At 46.4% G+C, this 18,737-nt stretch overlaps 1 protein-coding gene across 5 annotated transcripts in view; it reads left to right on the forward strand.

Annotated features, from left to right (window-relative positions):
- Window positions 1–18,737, forward strand: part of LOC106743733 (neurexin-1) — a 305,519-nt gene that overhangs the window by 166,829 nt on the left and 119,953 nt on the right. For all 5 annotated transcript variants that reach the window (XM_014617872.1, XM_014617873.1, XM_014617874.1 and 2 more), the window contains exons 6-8: window positions 3,627–3,653; window positions 13,386–13,544; window positions 17,232–17,384. In XM_014617872.1, coding sequence (XP_014473358.1) covers window positions 3,627–3,653; window positions 13,386–13,544; window positions 17,232–17,384 — 339 coding nt within the window. The remainder of the gene's footprint in view (window positions 1–3,626; window positions 3,654–13,385; window positions 13,545–17,231; window positions 17,385–18,737) is intronic.

An 18,737-nucleotide genomic window follows, 5' to 3' on the forward strand; every position in this document is an offset into this window, starting at 1 on the left:
TAACGTGCCTCCGTCATCTCAATATTATGCATTTTAACAGAGCGACTCTGATCGATTGAAATGTTCATTCGTATTAAGAATCCGCATTGTGCTTGAGTACAAGAATCCTCCCTTGTTATTCGAGTTATACCGAGTGGCGGTATTTTCATTGCCGCTCCGAGCGAATCTCCGCTCGTTTCCGGCGGGAAGTCCTTCACTCCAAGAAATTCAGACAATACGAATTGCAACGCGCGTAAGCGCGAAGCGTTAAGCTCGAAACGCCGCGGAGCTACTCTGCGATCCCTTTGTGCCTATTTTTACCGACACACCGATACACACGCGCGCGGAGCATCGGGGAGACTTCATCGAATATTACCCGCTCGAGCCCCCGAGGGCTGGTCTAAATCGAAAGCCAATTAAGCAGATAACCGATCAAAGGCAAACAATAAGCGCGCCGGCCTAACCTACCGAGATATTAACATAACGCCAAATCAGGAACCGTACGTACGTACGTATGTACGGTACACAGGCTCGTTTGCGAGTCTCCGGCAGCTATTTGTTCCGACATCACGATACGGCCCCTAAATTGGCCGTAATGAATTCTCCGTCGCGCTAATTGCGCGCAATCGTCGAAAAAATTCACGCCGAGCCTCATATCAGAGTCTTAAATATAATAGAAAAGCGTTACATTCAGTTTATATCGAAAGCCAATGAAAATACCAATACTTGGACAAGTGCCTAACCTCTGGACGTTCTTATTGTTTCGGTCTTTGACCAGTTAACTGTGGCGATCTCTTCGCAAAGCGCCCACCAGTGTGTGTCGCGATAATCAAGCGAGTTCGCTCTCAGGAAGTTATAAATCCAACTCAAATTATTTCTAATTTTCATTTGTTCATTTCATTTCGTCTTGACCTCTAAACATTTTACCCATATTAAAATTTACGAATATAATTTAGTTTTCGCCAGAATTACAATTAAATATCAAATTGTAACAAAATTTTACGCATGACGGATATAGTCGTCATGACACAAGATTCTGCCACATCTCCATGGCGGATAAAGTCGTCAAACACACTCAACTGGTTAAGTGTGAATACTGAAACTTTCAATGTAGAATACACGTATATATTCAATGCTATATTTTATATAGCATTTTATGTCGAAAGTTTCAATATTCACGCCGAAACGAGAATGTCCGGAGTTAGGTACGTGTCCAGACATATTGGTACTTTTACCTTACATGAGGATGTCCGGGGAAAATGTGTGCATACTTTCACGTGCCGGTTAAGTGTACAAGTGCACGCGCGAGCTCGCTCGTCCGGGGGAGGCGCACACGGCAAGAAATGCTCGCGGATAAACGAAATTTAACGAAAGTGGAGCGAGATAGGCGATCGTGCAGAGGGGGTAGGAGGAAGGGGGAGAAAAAAAGGAAAAGGAACAGCTATATCCAAGTTTATAACCGTAGCGTGACGGTCGTACCCGCACGCGACTACGTAATCGTTAAACAAACGGCGCGGCGTTAAGCACGTAGGGAAGTTTGACGGTGATCGGCTCGATTCCGCGGCTCATTGAGAAAAGTAGTTCGCTCGGGGGCGCGATAACGCGAATCCCCGGGCTCGCGGGGGCGCGTGAGAGCGTGCGTTTTTCGCGATCCTTTCGCCGTCGCGCGCACAAAGGCGAGAGCTCGCCCTCGTCACCGGCTGTGCTTCCTCTTTCCGGCCGCGTCGCGCTTCTGTCAGTCGTTTAATCGCCACGTGATCAAAGGAACTCCTTAATAAGACCGGCACACAGCCGCGGGCTCGCCGAACCCCGCGTCGCTCGGAAAGCAAATGCACTTTGTGCCGCACGTGCGTTCGGCGCGCGTATTCGGCGACGCGACGAATCGCTCGATAGATTTTCACCAAACGGAACCCCATTGTGTTGTTTCTCGCTTTTTAAGACCAATTCTTTCTTCGCGCGGAGGAAGCGATTCGATCCTCGCGCGCACGTCTCTAACGAGCCCGTTTGACGAAACGCTCCAGTCCGTCGCGTTATTAATTAACCGCGCGATTAGTCGCCAATTAATTGCTCATTAGCTCTCACGTGCGTCGCACACTTTATTCGATGCACGAGACGGGCGAACGGACGTCTGGAGCGTCTCGCAGGGCTGCGAGGAAGTCTACGTTACTCTGAGCGGGTGGCATGTCGAGGAAGGTGGACGGTAATCTAGCAGTATTGTTTTAAAGCTTCGGAAAAAAATTTCCGATTTCTTTTCCCCGAATTTTCCGCGGATTTCTTTTCCGGTTTCTGTTCCGGAAGTTTCCGGTGCAAAAATTCGTTTAGAAAAATTCGCCTATGTTCGGTTGAAATCTGTCACGTTTGCTCTTTTTTCCGGAAGATAAGGAACTGAAGAAATCCGCGGAAAACTGGAGAAAAACGCGTTTTTTTCCCGAAACTTTAAAACTTACTTAGCAGTAGGATCTAAAGAATCTACGCAGGCAAGGTATAGCGCGATATTAAGGAAAATAAAACATCCCCTCGAACATGATATCATAAGTTGTTCAGATGTAAACATGATACATTCTTTTCGTCTAGACGTTGCGATCCAAGATTGGATGCTTTTCAATAGCATGAAGACATTATGAAAGCATGATATCGGCGATAGTCGGAAGCTATTGGAGAGTCAATATTTACATACGCGTCAATCGATGATCGTGACATAAGTCCAATCGCAAACAAAAGACAACAGTTACGAAGTCCGATATATAATAAAAGTTAATGAAATCTTGTCAGGAAATAAAATTCGATTCAGAATAGACAAGTCAAACCGCATCTCTTCTCGTACTTTATTGACCATTAGGTGAAGATGAAAGAAGTTTACATTTGCAGAAAGTATTCAAAGTGCTGTTATTCATTTATATATCAGTGCTTTTATTAGATACGTTTATCAGCTACTCTCATATTTCGAGAATATTCGAAGTGGTAATAACTGTTGCGTCATCCTGTACAAAGTAAAGGAATCAAAGGGGTAAATTTTTTTACTGTTTACGATTCTCTATTCCTGCCATGGCCTTTCCCCGGGCTGATCTTTTTACATCTCGTCGAATTATATCGTTCCTTCTCGCGCGGAGACACGGTTTATCTCCGGAATAAGCAGAAGAATGTGTCTCAATATATGTGAGATATGTGAGAGACTTCTCTAATTAATATCATAATGATTTCCGTATCCGAGACTGAAGCAAAATGTTGAATTCTCGACTCGACTCGTTACCATTCGCTGAGGCTCTCGAAACGTATGCATATCAGACCGCGCAAATCTTGATCTCTCTTTCTCCCTTCCCCCTCTCTCTCTCTCTTTCTCTCTCTCTCTAAGAATGAAAATTGTTAAAGTTTCCGCGAATACGTAAAATACGTCTGCGTTTTTCGCGAGCGACGCGCGACGCGGCTATTCTTGCGTCAAAAAAGTTTTTATGATAATCGAGAGGAAAAGTTTGCCGCGTTCTTTTCCTATTTCTCTCTTTCTCTCTCTCTCTTTTTCGCTACGTCAAATAGTTCAAGCTCGCGGTGATCAACTTCGAGAGCTTCCGCGCGCAGGATAACTTTTGAATTTCAATTCCGAAATGCGCTCGTACTTAGTACTGATCACACGTTTGTGCTTTCTGTTTCAGATCTCCTCGATTACCAGCTTCTGCCGGGTGAGTGTATGTGTGTGATTTTTATTACATCATTACCTCCTCCCCCCTCTTTCTCTCTCTATCTCTCTCTCTCTCTCCCTTCCGTCTTTTGTGTTGCGTTCGCTCGTTTATTCTGCAAAATAATACAAAACGCTGTAGCGCGAGAGAGAGAACGAAGTGTAAAAGAGAATATATCGCGGTCGTTTTGATTCGATTTGCAATTTCAGTTAATTACGAATATTCTCGCCGCGAGCACACGCGCTCGCTTCGGGCGAATTTTATGTTTAAACGACGTGGAATTCGCTTGTTTTTTTCTCTGCTCTTATTTTCTTTGTTCGCTTGACCAGCAGCTCGTCACGGACAGGTCGAGCTTCCGTTTTTTCGCCTCCCAACCCTCCCTTCCCTTCTTCTCCTCCCCGTCGAATCTTTTCCACGAGTCTCGCGACGGACCGCGAGAATTCAAAAGCGCCTCCGTCTCGCAATAATACCGAGGCTTTGTTAGAGGAACTCTAGTCGTCCAACCCCTTATGTCCGCCATAGTCCACGTCGTCCTCTTATTGTTCCGCTCGTGTCCTGCAGGAACGAGCCGTCGGAGGATCTTTCTCTCTCGCTCCCTCTCTCTCTCTCTCTCTTTCTATTCGAGTCTCGTCCTCTCGTGCCCCTACGTGAGCCCCGTCGTCTCTCGCTCAGCTCTTGGACGGCGGGAAAGAGAATCCTCCGCGTAAATTTTTTATTGAAAGTATTTCCGCGAGCGCAGCATACGGGAATAGGTTGACAAATGTTTTTATATTATTTATCCCGGGCTCAATGCCACTAAGCTGCGAGACACGCTGCCAGGGGTTTTGCTTTATAAATGACGTTATGCGCCGGCGGAGCGACATTCCTCGGTTCACCCGCTCTCGCCGAGCGATGATACAAAGACCGAATCTTTAATAACATCGGAGGAAGAAGGAGGAAAAATCCACGCAAATTCGACGGCTGCCCGCTCTCGCCGTTATTTACCCTCCGTTAGTCGCCAGTGTATTCCAATAGATACGTTCGGGCTGCAACGTGTATCGCCGTTGCCACACTACAAATCCAAGTGTGTAATTTTACATACAGTGGGTCACCTTTTACGCGCGTTAGTACTACGATTTTGCATACATAAGCGTAGAAAGGGACTGCACGAAGTGTGTAAAATTACATACTTGGATTCGCAGTGTACACAGTCTCAAGAATCTCGAACTCGTTCTTGTCAATGTTTTCTCCTCCTTCTCTTTATCCTTCGTTGTTTTTTGTGTATTTCAATGCTTGGTCTATTAGCCAGATACTAATGAAAGAAAAATTGTTCCAAGGAGCAGAGGGAAATAATGAGTAAATTAGCGCATCTCTGTAGGATACACCGCGACCATTCACGGATGAAAAATATTACAACTGACGGAGAGTCAAGATTTCTCGCGCGTCTCTCTCGGCCGAACGAATCCTCCTCCGCGATGTTTCGTGAACGAAGCCAAATGGGAACACGGAGGAAGAAAAACGAAATAGACTACAACTGCACGTGGACGCGAGGCTGAAAGCGCACACGTATTGTGCGGGGGAGGGGTAAGCTTATAGCGGAATTAATTGGATCAAAATGCACAAGCGGTTTTTGTCTTCGTCGTCGCGGGAGAAAACGTGTTGAACTGCGTTTCCGGAAACGCGGCACGGCCTATTTCGCTCGACACGCGAGAAAAAGAGAAGGAAAGAAAGAAAGGGAGAGAGAGAGAGAGAAAGAGAGGGTGAATCAATTTTTGCTAAGATCTTCTCGCTGGCGCAGTTATTATGGAGAAATATTTTTAAATTCGTATCGAGAGAGACGGAGAGAGAAAGAGGGGGGGGGAAGAGATAGAAATTTCGTGAACGATAACAACGTGTTGAAGCGCTTGTCAGGAACGGGGCGGCCGGTTCCCGACGTTTCGCGCGTGTAAAACTGCAGTGTGAAAAAGAAGCTGACGGATTTCATAAATTAGACACGTGCATTACCGTGATTTCACCGCGCGAGTGAAATCCGCAACCGCGTCCGCGATATCCTTGTCAGTCCGGAAATTAATTACCTCGTGTATACATACATATATATATATATATATTACGAGCGAAATAACATTCCAATAAACGCTGAATTCCTCCTATCGCCCGTTCCGCCTTAAAGAAATATACGAACGGTCTCGGGGAGGTGGCGGAAAAAGTTTCAGCTGATGCATCTCGCCTGCACTTGACTGCTTTCAGGCGGGAGACTCGGAAAAAGATTCTGAAATGCAAATGGGCGTGAGAAACCGATCGATCGCATAATTTACGACGCCGCGGTCTAGAAATACCGACGTTATCGCGAATTTCTTGCCGCGTAAACGTAAATTACTTCTTTTACTTATCGCTGAAATTTCTCGTTAGTTAGCGGACGTCCTGCCACGTGAGCGCGCGCGCAACGAGCTTTTGTTGCGGCCGGTGGAAAAAAGTAGCGACGATACTTTTCGTGAAGAGCGCAAACGAGGGATACACTGACCGCGAATGAACTCGTAAGTTCGAGAGCCGCGGGTCAACGGCTAGCCGCAATTTATCTTGTTGGACCCGACGTTCGTTCGTTCGTCGGTTTCATCTTGTATTCAAGTCGGATTATTAAGTTATCAAGTTGAGAAGCTTAAAATCGCTCAATTATCTTCATCTCTTTATTCGGGATATTTGGATCATGTGCGAAAACGGTGGCAAGAATGATTTTTAACGGACGTTGGAAATATTCATTCGCATCTTGTCCTGTTTTTCGATTTAGCTTATCGGACAGAGTGTGGAAAATTCTTTAGGCGATCGATGGAATATTCTCCTTCTTCTTTCGATCTTGCAGTTTCCAAAATTCTGCGCAATGCGAAAAATATTCTCATGAATTCTTCGGGACGTGTATCACAGTGTCGAGTGTCTACATTTTTTCACTTATCGCGGATAATCGCGTCTCGTGTATTCCGATAAAACTTGGTCAAAGATTTAAATGTACAGGTTGTTCCAGATCAACATGGACAAATTAAAGACGTGAAGACGAATAGAAAATATCCTATATCATTTTTTTCAAACAACAGGTAAATTTATGTGTTATCAGCCGAAGAAGCCTCTATACACGACCACTTTCATTAATTAATAATTCGAAGTGTTGCGTGTTGTTTGCAAAATGGTAGAGGATTTCTTTATTCGCCTCGATCCGTTCTACGCCTTCACGAAATTCGGCCACGTTGATTGATCCGGACATCCTGTGTATTCCCTTCCAGCGATCCTTCGCCGCATCATGAATTCGCATTTATAATACAATTTTCCAAATTGCTTTCTCGATTTTTCCTCATTTCTTCAACACGGTAACGCGCGCGTGCACGGTAAGTCGTAAAACAGCGCGGTCTGCACTCCGTCCGATGTCAATTTGGAGGGCGCGATCTCTGAAGCAGCTGCAGCCAGAAATTGGCGGACACATTGCGAAACCTTTTATACAGAAGCTACATCTCGTGTCGCATTGACGCGACGCTATCGTTCCAGAAAGTAGGGATAAATCATTCATGATCCAAAGAGCAAAGATCTCACATTGACTCCGTTCCGTCTAGCGAACGAATGTACGCGCGCACGCGCGCACGGAAGTTTTCACATTTTCCGTCTTTTCACCCCGGTGTTTGAGCCGCTGAACCGCTCTCGAGGCTCTCGCGATGCTCCAGTAAATTCGATGATGACGTTCCTCCGCTTTTCCCGGGGCTTTCCACTATTCTTTTTCCTTGTTTTTCGCTCATTCCGTAACCGGCTTTTCAGCCGCTCCTAAGGGTGTCGGGTATAATTTACGATCTCGTTAAAAACGTAGAAATCATTTATTTCCGTGGTACGACGTAATGTAGAAAAACGATCGCCGGAGCGAACGAAACGGATAATAGGAAGGGGGTTCCGGAGGTCGTTTCCCGCTTTTAACATCGCGGATTGCTGTTTGTTGCGCGCGCGCGCGATGAAAGCGTCGAACTTCGCAGCACGTGTAGTTGAACCGCTCCGGTTTTTTTTCGGCACACACCTAATGTCAGAAGTGAACACGGCCGGATATCGGCACGCATCGGACGTACGTTTTTACTCTGCGCACTGAAAAAGAAAATCGGGCAAAAAGAAGCGAATCCCAGGGTCACGCGGATTTTGTTTGTTGCACAAACTGCAATCGTGTCGGAATCGAATAAAAATAGATCAATGAAAAAAAAATCGGATCAACAAGCCGACGTGGGAATTTGAACTGCAAAATTTCAGGCAAACAGCGAAAGGTTAACGAAACCGAAACGTAGTAACACGGTGTCGTATAAATATTCTCTTAACTATCGCGCAAGATTAAAAAACTGATCTGACTGCAACAACAAATAATTGAAACATTCGTCTAATACGTGCGATTCTACTTTGAGTTAAAGGATCGAGTAAATCAGACGATGAGTAAGAGCGAGCGCGATATACCGGGTCAGCTTAACGATTTTTGTCGTCACTTTTAAATGCAAACCTAGATCGACCTGCAACTTCTTCGTAATTCGTCTCATCGTCCCGAGGCGCGGGTTATACATCGTTAAGTCGATTTTTCGACTAGCGCACCCTTACCGCGGCATCGTCGACACGGTAATTCGCACAATGCGCGAATTCGCGGCGACGGGCGCGGTGAGAACGATTCTCGCGATAGTAGCGAAGTATAGCGCGCTCGAGCGACACAACGCGGACGCGTACAAATGCACAACCGCTCATCATCCATGAGCGGCTAAGTGGAGCTCGCGTCTGGATGTAATAAATAGTCTACTCCATCCCCTTGTCACTCCGTTTCGCTCCATATTCGTCAAACGAGGATCAGCGCAGACACACTGCACGCGAGAGAGCGAGCGCCGAGGGGGCGGCGAGAGGAGGATTCTCTCTCGCGCCCGTAGATTTCCTCCGGTGGTGGGTTTGCGGCCCACTTTCCCGGCTGCGCTTATTGTGTTGCCCCAAATACACTGTGCACGCAACCGAGGAATGCCTGGCTGACGCTCAGCGCCTCTCGATTACCACGATGCGAGGAAAGAGGCGCTATTAAAGGACCTTTAAATCGACATCGTCGCACCGGGGGGCCTTTTCGCGCGTCCGCGCCATTTAGATTTCGTTTGAAGCGCTCCACTCGAGGAAGCACGCGGCCGGGATAATTTTAGGTTTTATGAAATTCACCTCGCGAAATGCAGTCAGCGCGCGGTTTCTCGTCTGTCGCGAGAGCTGTGAATCTCGCGTTACGTGAGATATTCATATTATTTACGAAATAAAGCACGCGAAATCTTTACGTCACTCCCGGAAGCGATTGCGACGGTGAAATGTGGTCTCACGTGCGGACGAAGGGCGACCACGATTTCTTTTCTTTTCCCCCCTTTTTTTTTCTTTTCTTCCTTCTTTTCTTCTTCGACACGAGGTATTTCGCACACGAGGCTTCGCTCGCACGTAACGGGGAAGGGGGGTGTAAGGCGATTAACTAATATTTAGAGAACTAATTTCGGGTGTTATGCGCAAACTTGTTACGGGAAACTGCATCACGGGAGATTATCCGTATACTTTATGAAATTGCCTCGCGAAGAACTTCTTCCCATTGCGCTCGATTTTCTTTTTACAAGCCGGGTTTATCGCTAATTATATTTTGCAGGCTCAAATCCGTGAAACTTCTAATTATTAACAGCTATGTAATTTATACTGATAAATAAATAAATAAATAGATAAATAAATAAATAAATAAATATATATATATATATATATCGATGGAAAATGATACGTCAATTAACGTCGAGGATAGATTAACCTCGAGGGTCTTCGCTATCTCGCCGTTGAACACGACGCGAAAATATTACGACGCATTAAAAGTTTTTATATTAGAAAAACGCGCGGCGCAAAACACAATACGTTTCACGTCGAGCATGATGCTTCCTTTCAGCTCTGTTCTTTTCGCTTTGTTGCGCAAAATTATGCAGGCTGCTGAGTAAGTTGCAAAGCATAGCCCTGCTTTCAGAAATGTCAGAGATAAAAGCTGAAGGACGGTGAAATACGCGCCGCCCTTAACCGTTTCGCCGGAAGAAAAGTTATTTAAGCTCGCGTAATTAAATTGACACGACGGTGAACTTGAAATAAAATTACCGCGAATGTACCGCCGCCGTTTCTATCCTGTCTGATTAGATTTCTAATTCGCCCGGCGATCGCAAATATTGCGAGTAGATGCGGCAAGAAACCGCAACTCGTTACGTTTGGCAACCCTCCTTTTTTTTAATAAATGCATCGTCTCGAAAAATCGTAATCTTAAAATTCGGAAAGTTTTCCGGAAAAGTCGTCATCTCGAAATCCGAATGCCGTGACAGTCCGACGAAATACAGCTTTTCGAAAAGGAACGAAAACGTCCAAGGAAAAATATAAAATTATAAATAAAAATAATAATAAATAAGTAGGAAATACAGCTTTCCGGAAATTTATAATTTATACACTGATATCTTATTTCATCGCACTAATTTCTTTATATTGCAGTATCTGATATTGCAACTTTCTGCGATAACTACACTCTCCCGATTTTGTTCCTGAAAAGTTGCATATTTTGGGAGATCGTCTGTCTATAAGCGTCGCAATATTGCGACTTTTCAAGAAATTGTCCCACTTTCGGTCCGTTCTTTTGTTCAGGACGGCGCACATCGACCTCTCTTTTCATTTATTTATTTTTTGCGTATGTAACGCTGCGAACGCATTCATGTCTTTTTTCCCACCGTGAAACTATTCCCGCTCGCGAAGGTCCGCGAAACATTTATCAATGAATATTCAGCGCGTCGGGTGACAATGACAAAATACACGCACGTTACGCCGGAAAAACGACGAGCGCTCTGAATTATCGCGTTAGCCTAATCCCGAAGTAAGGGAATACCGGCGCGACGCGATGAATCTGCCGCTTGAGTTCACATCGCGACACCGTTATAAATGTTTAAGACGGCCATTAGCACAAGTCAGCGGGTCCCGAAGCGGCTAATGAAGATGGAAAATTAATTAAGTCAGGAAATTAATTCGCTTCGCGCCGCGATAGAGCGAGATATCGCGCGGCGGTTCTCCCGATTCGGATCAAAGCTGCGAATTTTGATTTGTCCCCGGGGCTTAATTAAATTTCCACCTGAATTCGCGGGTTTTCGCGCGGCCGCGAGATACGCCGAGTCCCGCTAGGTGTAAAGTTAAAAATTGACAAACACGCACGCCGGGCATTTCACCGGCGATTTCCCGCGGCCGGATTCGCGATTAAGCTGCGGCCGGCTGCGCGCGTATTATGCAAACTACGCTCCGCGGCGCGGAACGCCGTCCCTCGCAGACAGTTCCTTAATTTCATCGCGATGAGTGCGGGATCTATTTGTTCACCGAGAAGCATCGGAGATAAGGCCTCGAGGAATATGAAGGAGAGATTGCTCGACTGCGGTCCAAGGTAGCGTCCTCGACAAGAGAGCTATCTAATTACGACGAGGGAAGGCGGAAACGTCAAACAGGGCCGGCTCTACGTCGCCGGTGTTCGAAGCTCCGCTCGTCGCGACGCCTATGAGCCAATCGAAATAGACTCAGGCCGGTATTCTTGTATCTAAGGTCGTCTTAAGTTCATCTTCAGATGCTTTGTAACCAATGAAACGATCCGTAGATCCGTACAGTATCTGAAGATGAACTTAAGACGATCTTAAATGTATGATCCGACTCGGAGGATTCGGCAACAATTGCCAAGATTTCGTTAAATAGTTTCAACTAAACTGTTCGCTGCAATCGAGTTATTTAGTACGTAAAATGCAGTATAGTATCATATACTATGTAAATGGTATTAAATGATTTAGTCGCAGCAGCAATCAAACAATGTAGTCGGAACTATTTAACCAAATCACAGGAATTGTTACCAAATTCTTCTTTCAGTGTATGAATACCGCTCTTATTCCCCAAGTTTACACCGCAAGTTAAGACTCCCGATTCTCTCATTGCTGAGACGCTTTCTCAGCGAATTGACGCGATCGCATCCGAGAATTATCGAGAACGTGAGATTATCACGTTGAAATTCTCGACTGCGATTTGATCAATTCCCTCGTTTTCGAGTTTCGCTTCTCACGCTGAAAATGAGATTTAGTAGTAAGTACGAAGAAAATTTGGCGAATACTTGCCGACCGAATATATTTCATTACCGCAATCAATTAATTCCCGTATACCGGATAATAAAAAATATACAAGATTACATACAGTACTGTATATACAATAAGGAACTAAATTATTTGATCAAAATAATCGAATATTTGATCGGCAACTAATCATCCGACTTTAGTACTTATTACCAAATCCTTTTCTCAATCCTTTCCTGCGTGTGCCACGGCCCTTAAGCCTCCGCCACCGCCATTGCGAATCCGCGTGGCGGCCCTGCCCGGCGGTAAGGGAGAAGATGAAGAGTAGTAGGAGGATAGTATCTTCCTCTCGGTTAGATGCCTCCGAGAGGTACGACGAGAAGACGTACCTCCTAACGCGCTCTACCTCACCGCTCGCTCTCCTCTTCGAGTTTTACCCTCGTCGTCTGTGCCGCCGGTTGGAACGGCGGACGAGAAAAAGGGAAGAGAATAACCGGGAGATAACGACTATCGACGCCGTTGCTGAAGTCGTAATGGACCGCTCTCTTCTCAAGAACGGCGCTTGTCTAAATGCTAAACTTTACGGCATGCCCGCATGGATCGCTCTCCGGGAAACTTTAGTCGCCACCCCCCCCCCCCCCCCTTCTAGAAACGGTAGCGTTACATTCGACCGGTGTGACGCCGGTTAACTCTTTTCCCGAGCGCGAAATGTAACGACACTCGCGATTTACTCCCTCGAGAAATCACGGGCGTACAGGGCGAACAATGCCACTCGCTTAAAGGATTCGCGGTTCTCGGATCCGCCGCACGTAACTCGCGTGTCTAAGAGATGCCTCGGAGACGTCATCCGGGCTTATTGTCTCCGCTGTTCAAATATTGCCTTTGACGTCCGTGTTAACTCTCAGTTAGTCGCAGTCACCCATAAATAGTTTTGCGTTAATGTATCTCACGGATACGCTAATTTCCCCATTTACTTTCCTCCGCTTCCCGCAACAGTTTTTCGTTTATTAGCACTTGACTGATAGGCGTTAAAATATATTAAAAAAAAAAAAAAGCAGCGAAGAACAAATCGATAAGTGTTAAGATGGTATCTACTGAATATTGGCGACTAACGGAAAGTTAATAGTTATCACTTGAAACTTGTATCACGCGAGACGCTGAGATCTGAATTTCAAGTTAGAGATCTGAATGTTTCGCTTGAATCATATAATATTCGTGACATATGTTTATTTTAATTGATTCCAATCAATATACTATTACTTATATTAATATTTATACTAAATCATATATAATATGATTATATTAAATATATTTATTATAATTATATTTAATACTTATATTAACATCACATCATATTTATCATTTTCCACCCCCGCATTCTGCATCACTCGTCCTTTATCCCCCCGTCTTTCATCCCTTACTACTCATCCTTTATCCTTCATCAGATACGTTTCCCGCGTGCCCGACTTCGAGTCGCCTGACATCGGTAACTCCGTTCCGGTTCTCGCGAATCTCATCACCGCCGAAGCAAAATATCGAAAGGCAGCAGGCGGTGAGAGAGCAGCGAATCCCTCATTTCGCAATTTGCCGCGGCGCGAACAGAATTCTAAAGGGACTGTCCTTTCTGTTGCAGCTCTCCGCCATCGTCGACGGGATTTACGCCGAGCACGGTCATACCGCGGGATCGTTCACGCATTTGGCGAGCGATCAACTTCTCGTCGGCGGGGGTGCCGGCGCGAAGTCCTTGCAGGGCGCCAAGGGGATCAACAACTTCGTCGGATGTCTGAGAAAGGTTAGATCCATACCATGATTTATTTATACCCCTCCCCGATAACTTTCCCATCCTCCGCCGGTAGATAAGTTCAGCCGGAATCGGACGTTCTTGCCGCCACCACCATGCGGTGTGTGTGTGTGTGTGTATGAGCGAGAGAGAAAGAAGGAGTTCATCAACGATCGTTAAAATTCACTCCCGTCCGTCCTGGCAAAGCCAGTCGACGTACACAGAACGGTTAAATAGTCTGCACTCTCGTTTTTTTTTTTACTCGACATAAAAATAGCTTATAAAACGATTGATTAACCGAGCGAGCGGACCGGCGCGCGCCTTTTTATTTGCTCTTGTCGCGAACGAATATTTCTCCGGCGTGTATCGTGTGACGGGCGAAGGGGGGTGGCAAGGGGGTGAGGAACGAGGGAGGGGGCTCGATACCGCCGGAGGCCGCACTATTGTTCGTCGTAATTATTAAATTGCCTTTTTTGCGCTGTTTTCGGTCGAGCGGTCAGTGTCGGACGACAATTACTCCGATACTGAAATTGCGCCGGGCGATTTGCCGATGGGGAGAGTAACGATAGTGTGTCATTGGATCTTTGACGAGCGACCGTGTATCAATGGGGGATAACGCAACCGCGGACTGTGAATCCTTTCGAGGGCGCGCGCGTTGATTAAACGTATCACGCGCGCCGTGATAAATTTAATTTGCGAAATAGTCGAAACGGCACGGGGATTGCGGAAGATGCATGCATGTATTTTGGAAAAATATGTAATACGATGATTTACACGGCGCGCGAAATACACGGTGAAAATAAACTCCCGGGCGAAACGAGCCGCGCGAGGCTTCTTCGAGTCTTACTTAGGGCGCTCGTATTTGAGTGCCCTTGTTCGGGGGGAGAAAAGAGGAAGGGGAATTGGGTCAAGATTGATCGCCAATTACACGCAGAAGTGGGATCAGTGGGAAGAGCTTAGTTGTAGCCGAGGTTACGATGTCTCTTTGGGATACAGAGACATCTGATAAATTCAGCTAGTAAATTTTGACCTCCCGGCGAACTCCCCCGATCGCATTTTATCGGTGGGAGTGAATTATATTTCTTTATAACGGCTTTTAACAGCCCTGTTATATTTTTATAGCTCGGTTGTATTTTCATAGATTTAACAACCTTTTCCCCCATTTAAACCGTTTTCCGTGAGCTATTTAGCTAAGGTCGAATCGTCCGCTGGAATTTAGCTGATGGTACTAAATTATATCCCCGCGTGCAAAAGCTCACACAGAAATTTTCGGACCTTTCGGACCTTCCGTCATTGTCGAATGCACACACAAACCCAGCAGCCTCCCGCGTATTTTATTTGAAACATTTCCTCTCTCATCATTTTAGCTGAATTCGAATCAGCTGCCGGGATTCAGCTGGTGATGTTGAATTACTTTTTCGCGCGCAAAGCTCACACACGGAAATTTTGGCTCCTAATTTTATGACCTCCGTCATCGCGTCGAATGTACAAATCCGGTGGTCTTCGTATTTTTTTCCCTCGAAACATTTTCACCCAGTCCATCGAATCGGCCCCTACGGATTCGACCGGTGGTACGAAATTATTCTTTTACGCGTATCGCGCGCACGCTGTTTCCGATCGCATTAAACAGCGCGTAAAACTGCTTACAAGCCGCGGGCATTATTGCCTGGGACGCGGCGTCTCCTACAGAAATTCCGAAATGATTTCCATCGGCAGCGACTCTCGCGTGAACTTTCCGCGCGGACCGATAAAAGTGTCCGCCCGGCGGGACGCGCGCGGTCATCGCGGCGCAATGAAATATTCATGCCGGCAACTTACTCGGGGAAACTTCCACCGGGAAGTAAAGTCGAAGTAACGCGTCGTGGACGGCGACAAAGAAACGCGGAATGATGCGATAAACCCGACGCAATAAAGCCCACCCGAAAGGTTAATGGTGACTGTAATTTGCCGACTGTTTGCAGCTTAAAGCGACGGCGATGCGCGGAGAATTAACAACTCCCACGAGTTTTATTTACGATCGCGACTCGCATTCGCGATATGTAAATCGCTCGCGATGCGCGCGAACTTCCGTCCGTTCGCGGTGAATTCGCGAGAACCTTTCCGTGTAGTGTCCGTAAAGTTACCCGATCGAAAGAGTCAAGTATATATTTCATCCTTGCGGTATATACGGCAGTAATAATAAAACACGTAATAGTTGGTTGCCGAATGCCCGAGTCGATTAATATACGTGATAAAACAGCGAAAAGATCAGAATGAAAAAATGAAGAATCAAGAATGCACGGGTGCAACGAAGACAACAGAGAGAGAGAGTGAATTTTCGTGTGAAGATCAGGGGGAAAATCCGACGATAGCTTTCTAATTAGTTTCTAAGTGGTCCCGCACGCAACGGTGCGACCATCCCTTCCAGTCTCAGGAAGTACCCATAGAATGTAAAGACTGAGTGACTGACGTTTAAAGATTGAGTGCATATTTAAAGAAAGAAAACGGGAGCTTTCAGAAGATGAAATTTTCATCCTCCGAATTGTAAGCGGCGCGAGTGCCGTTTTAGAATCAGGAATCTATAATAGGGGCGGGAAGGTGACACAATTCGAAGGATGACAGCCCTTCGCTGCCTGCCAATTTATAATGCACGTGACCGAGAATTGCTTTTAGCTTGACGACGCGCCTTTGATGAATATTAACGCCCGTGATGAGAATATATTCGCAAGTCGAAGGCGCGACGCAAAATGCGACTCGTTTAACGCCCGAATTGGTTCGTTGCAAATGTACGCGCGCACGCTCGCCCTCGCATGCCTGTTGTCAGTCGGCGATGATCTTCACGGCTGAAAGCAAGATAGCTTATGCAGATAATCTGTCTCGCTTATCCGGCTCTTCCTTCCGAGAATAGCCGTGTCCCTGGGAAAACGAGTGTGGCGTGCGCACAGGTACACACCGCTTCGCAAGGACACTTTTTGCGTCTCGCTTCGCAAGCGCGCCAGCTGTTTGTATTCAGCGGAATTCAGGAGAAACGGGGGACCGCGGCTTGCGCGGAAAATGATCGCCCAGATTCGACGATATTCTCGCATTCATTCTGCGAGACGTACGCTCGAAATTTAGAGCAAGCTCCTATTTCGAGCCAAACTTAATCAGACAGAATGGTGACACGCGCCTGTTACCACCTCGACGTGTTAATCCATCAGAGGTCATAATTATTTCGCCAGCACTTGTAATTAAAGAAAATCTGTTTCCCTCCTTATCCGGTCATAATTATTTCGCCAGCACTTGTAATTAAAGAAAGTCTGTTTCCCTCCTTATCCGGTACTTCTGTTTCTTTTTTCACCTGCGATACTTTTATTTCTTTCTTTATATGATTCTTACTTGTATTTCTTTTTTTTATCTGTACGTGATACATTTACTTTTTTGTCTGATGCTTATCCGGGAGAGATCTCAGATCACTGTTAGAATTATTTCTACCGAACGCGTAGAAGTAACTGGATTATATGTAGATGCTGAAAACGTAGAAATAAAATCACGTATATCGAATGATTTTACAGTCGATAAAAAAGAAACCTTCTTTGAGCGGAACGCGCCGCTGATGGGTGAACAGCGTTAGGAAAAAACGCTTTCACGACGGGTAGAGCCCGGCTTTGGTTTCGAGCTAAATAACCACTTCGTGGTACACAATATTCACTGCCACGATAATGTCGATTGTGCTCGCAGGTGGAGTTCGCGGCGGAAGGAGTCAAGATGGAGCTGATCGAGGCGGCCAAAAGCGGCGCGGCGGGCGCTGCGGCTTGGGGAAAAATGGATTTCCACTGTCGCGAGCCCAGAGCTTCGGATCCGATTACGTTCACCACCAAGGACTCGCATCTCGTGAGTACACGTTCTCTCGTTGTCCTTAGAAAGGAAAAAAAAAGAGCTTAGAAAGAAATGCAACGTTCACCGAAGATGTCTGTATGCGTGCTCATCGCGACGTCAATCGGCCGCGAAAGAGAAGTGCACGCACACAGGATCGCCCTGTAACCTCCTTCCTGGGAAACGGTATGAGCGTAACCGTCGCGACAGAGAGAGATCGTCTTTCGCACTTCAGGATCCATCAATTTTGCCGGACCGGTTTTGCCGACGGAGGCATTGTAATTTCCAAATTTACAGCCCGATTAATCCTGACGTAGCTTCGGGAGCCTGTCCTCTTCACGATTCAAATACGCGAACGTTCGTAACCACCTCGTGTACACGTTGCAATTAACATGCGATTGAAATGAAGTAGAATTTATTCGAGCCGGTCTTTTACAAACACAGCCGCGTATAAATCAGTCATTCCGCGCGCCGTTGGCGGATTTAATTGTTTTTACACGAACGCGTCTCTTGCAAGAGTGAGAGAGACTCGAAGCTCGAGCTCTCTCTCGCTCGTACACACATAACGTGTCCGTTAAATAATGCAAGTAAGAAATGCGATCCGGCTCCATTACCGAGCAGAAACGTGACGATGGAAATATCCGATTAAATTAGGAATGCACTCGGGGGAAGTTTTTGCGCGAGTCAAGCGGGCTGCAAATAACCGTTTCGGAGCGACGGCGCGCGGCTCTCTCGCGAGTTCTCTCGCGAATATCTCCGAGACGGCGACGACGATGACGGGGGCAACCCGAGGAAACTTCTTGAATGTCCTCGCCCTAAATTACCAGGACACCTCTTGATTTTTTTATGTCGAGCGGCGCATTCGAACTCGGGTGCAGACGCGTGCTGTCGATTTCCGATAAACGCGGCTCGCGCCGGCCGCGCCGGTTCTCCGAGAGAGGAGGGACGTATTAGACCAAACCAGAACGTTCGTTCGTCTCGAAAACACGCGTTAGTGATTTCACGTTTGTGATTGAGGAAAACGCGCCTCCTACGCGTCGCGTCGATAGGGTATATGAAAGTGACGTGTGGAGAGAAGGCGGTGTGAACGGTGCCTTACGTAGCCTTCGCCTGGGAATCTCTGGCATGTCGGACGTTTCGTTCTTTTCTACCTGGTCGAGTGTATTGTTGCTATATCATGTGACAATATTAGCAGTGTATCGGCGCGCAGCCGACGATTATCGAGCACATCCCTCGCCGATCGACGTCCATGCGGGATGCGGGATCCGTTTCCGACTGCATAGTGGTCTGAAAATATTCTTCGCCAAAATTCCGAGTCTCGATGAGAATGATTTTTTGTACAGAAAAATGTTTCCAAAGGGGAAAAGTAAC

This window comes from Dinoponera quadriceps, unplaced genomic scaffold, assembly GCF_001313825.1.
Source record: "Dinoponera quadriceps isolate SergipeBrazil2010 unplaced genomic scaffold, ASM131382v1 scaffold690, whole genome shotgun sequence".
NCBI lineage: Eukaryota > Metazoa > Arthropoda > Insecta > Hymenoptera > Formicidae > Dinoponera > Dinoponera quadriceps.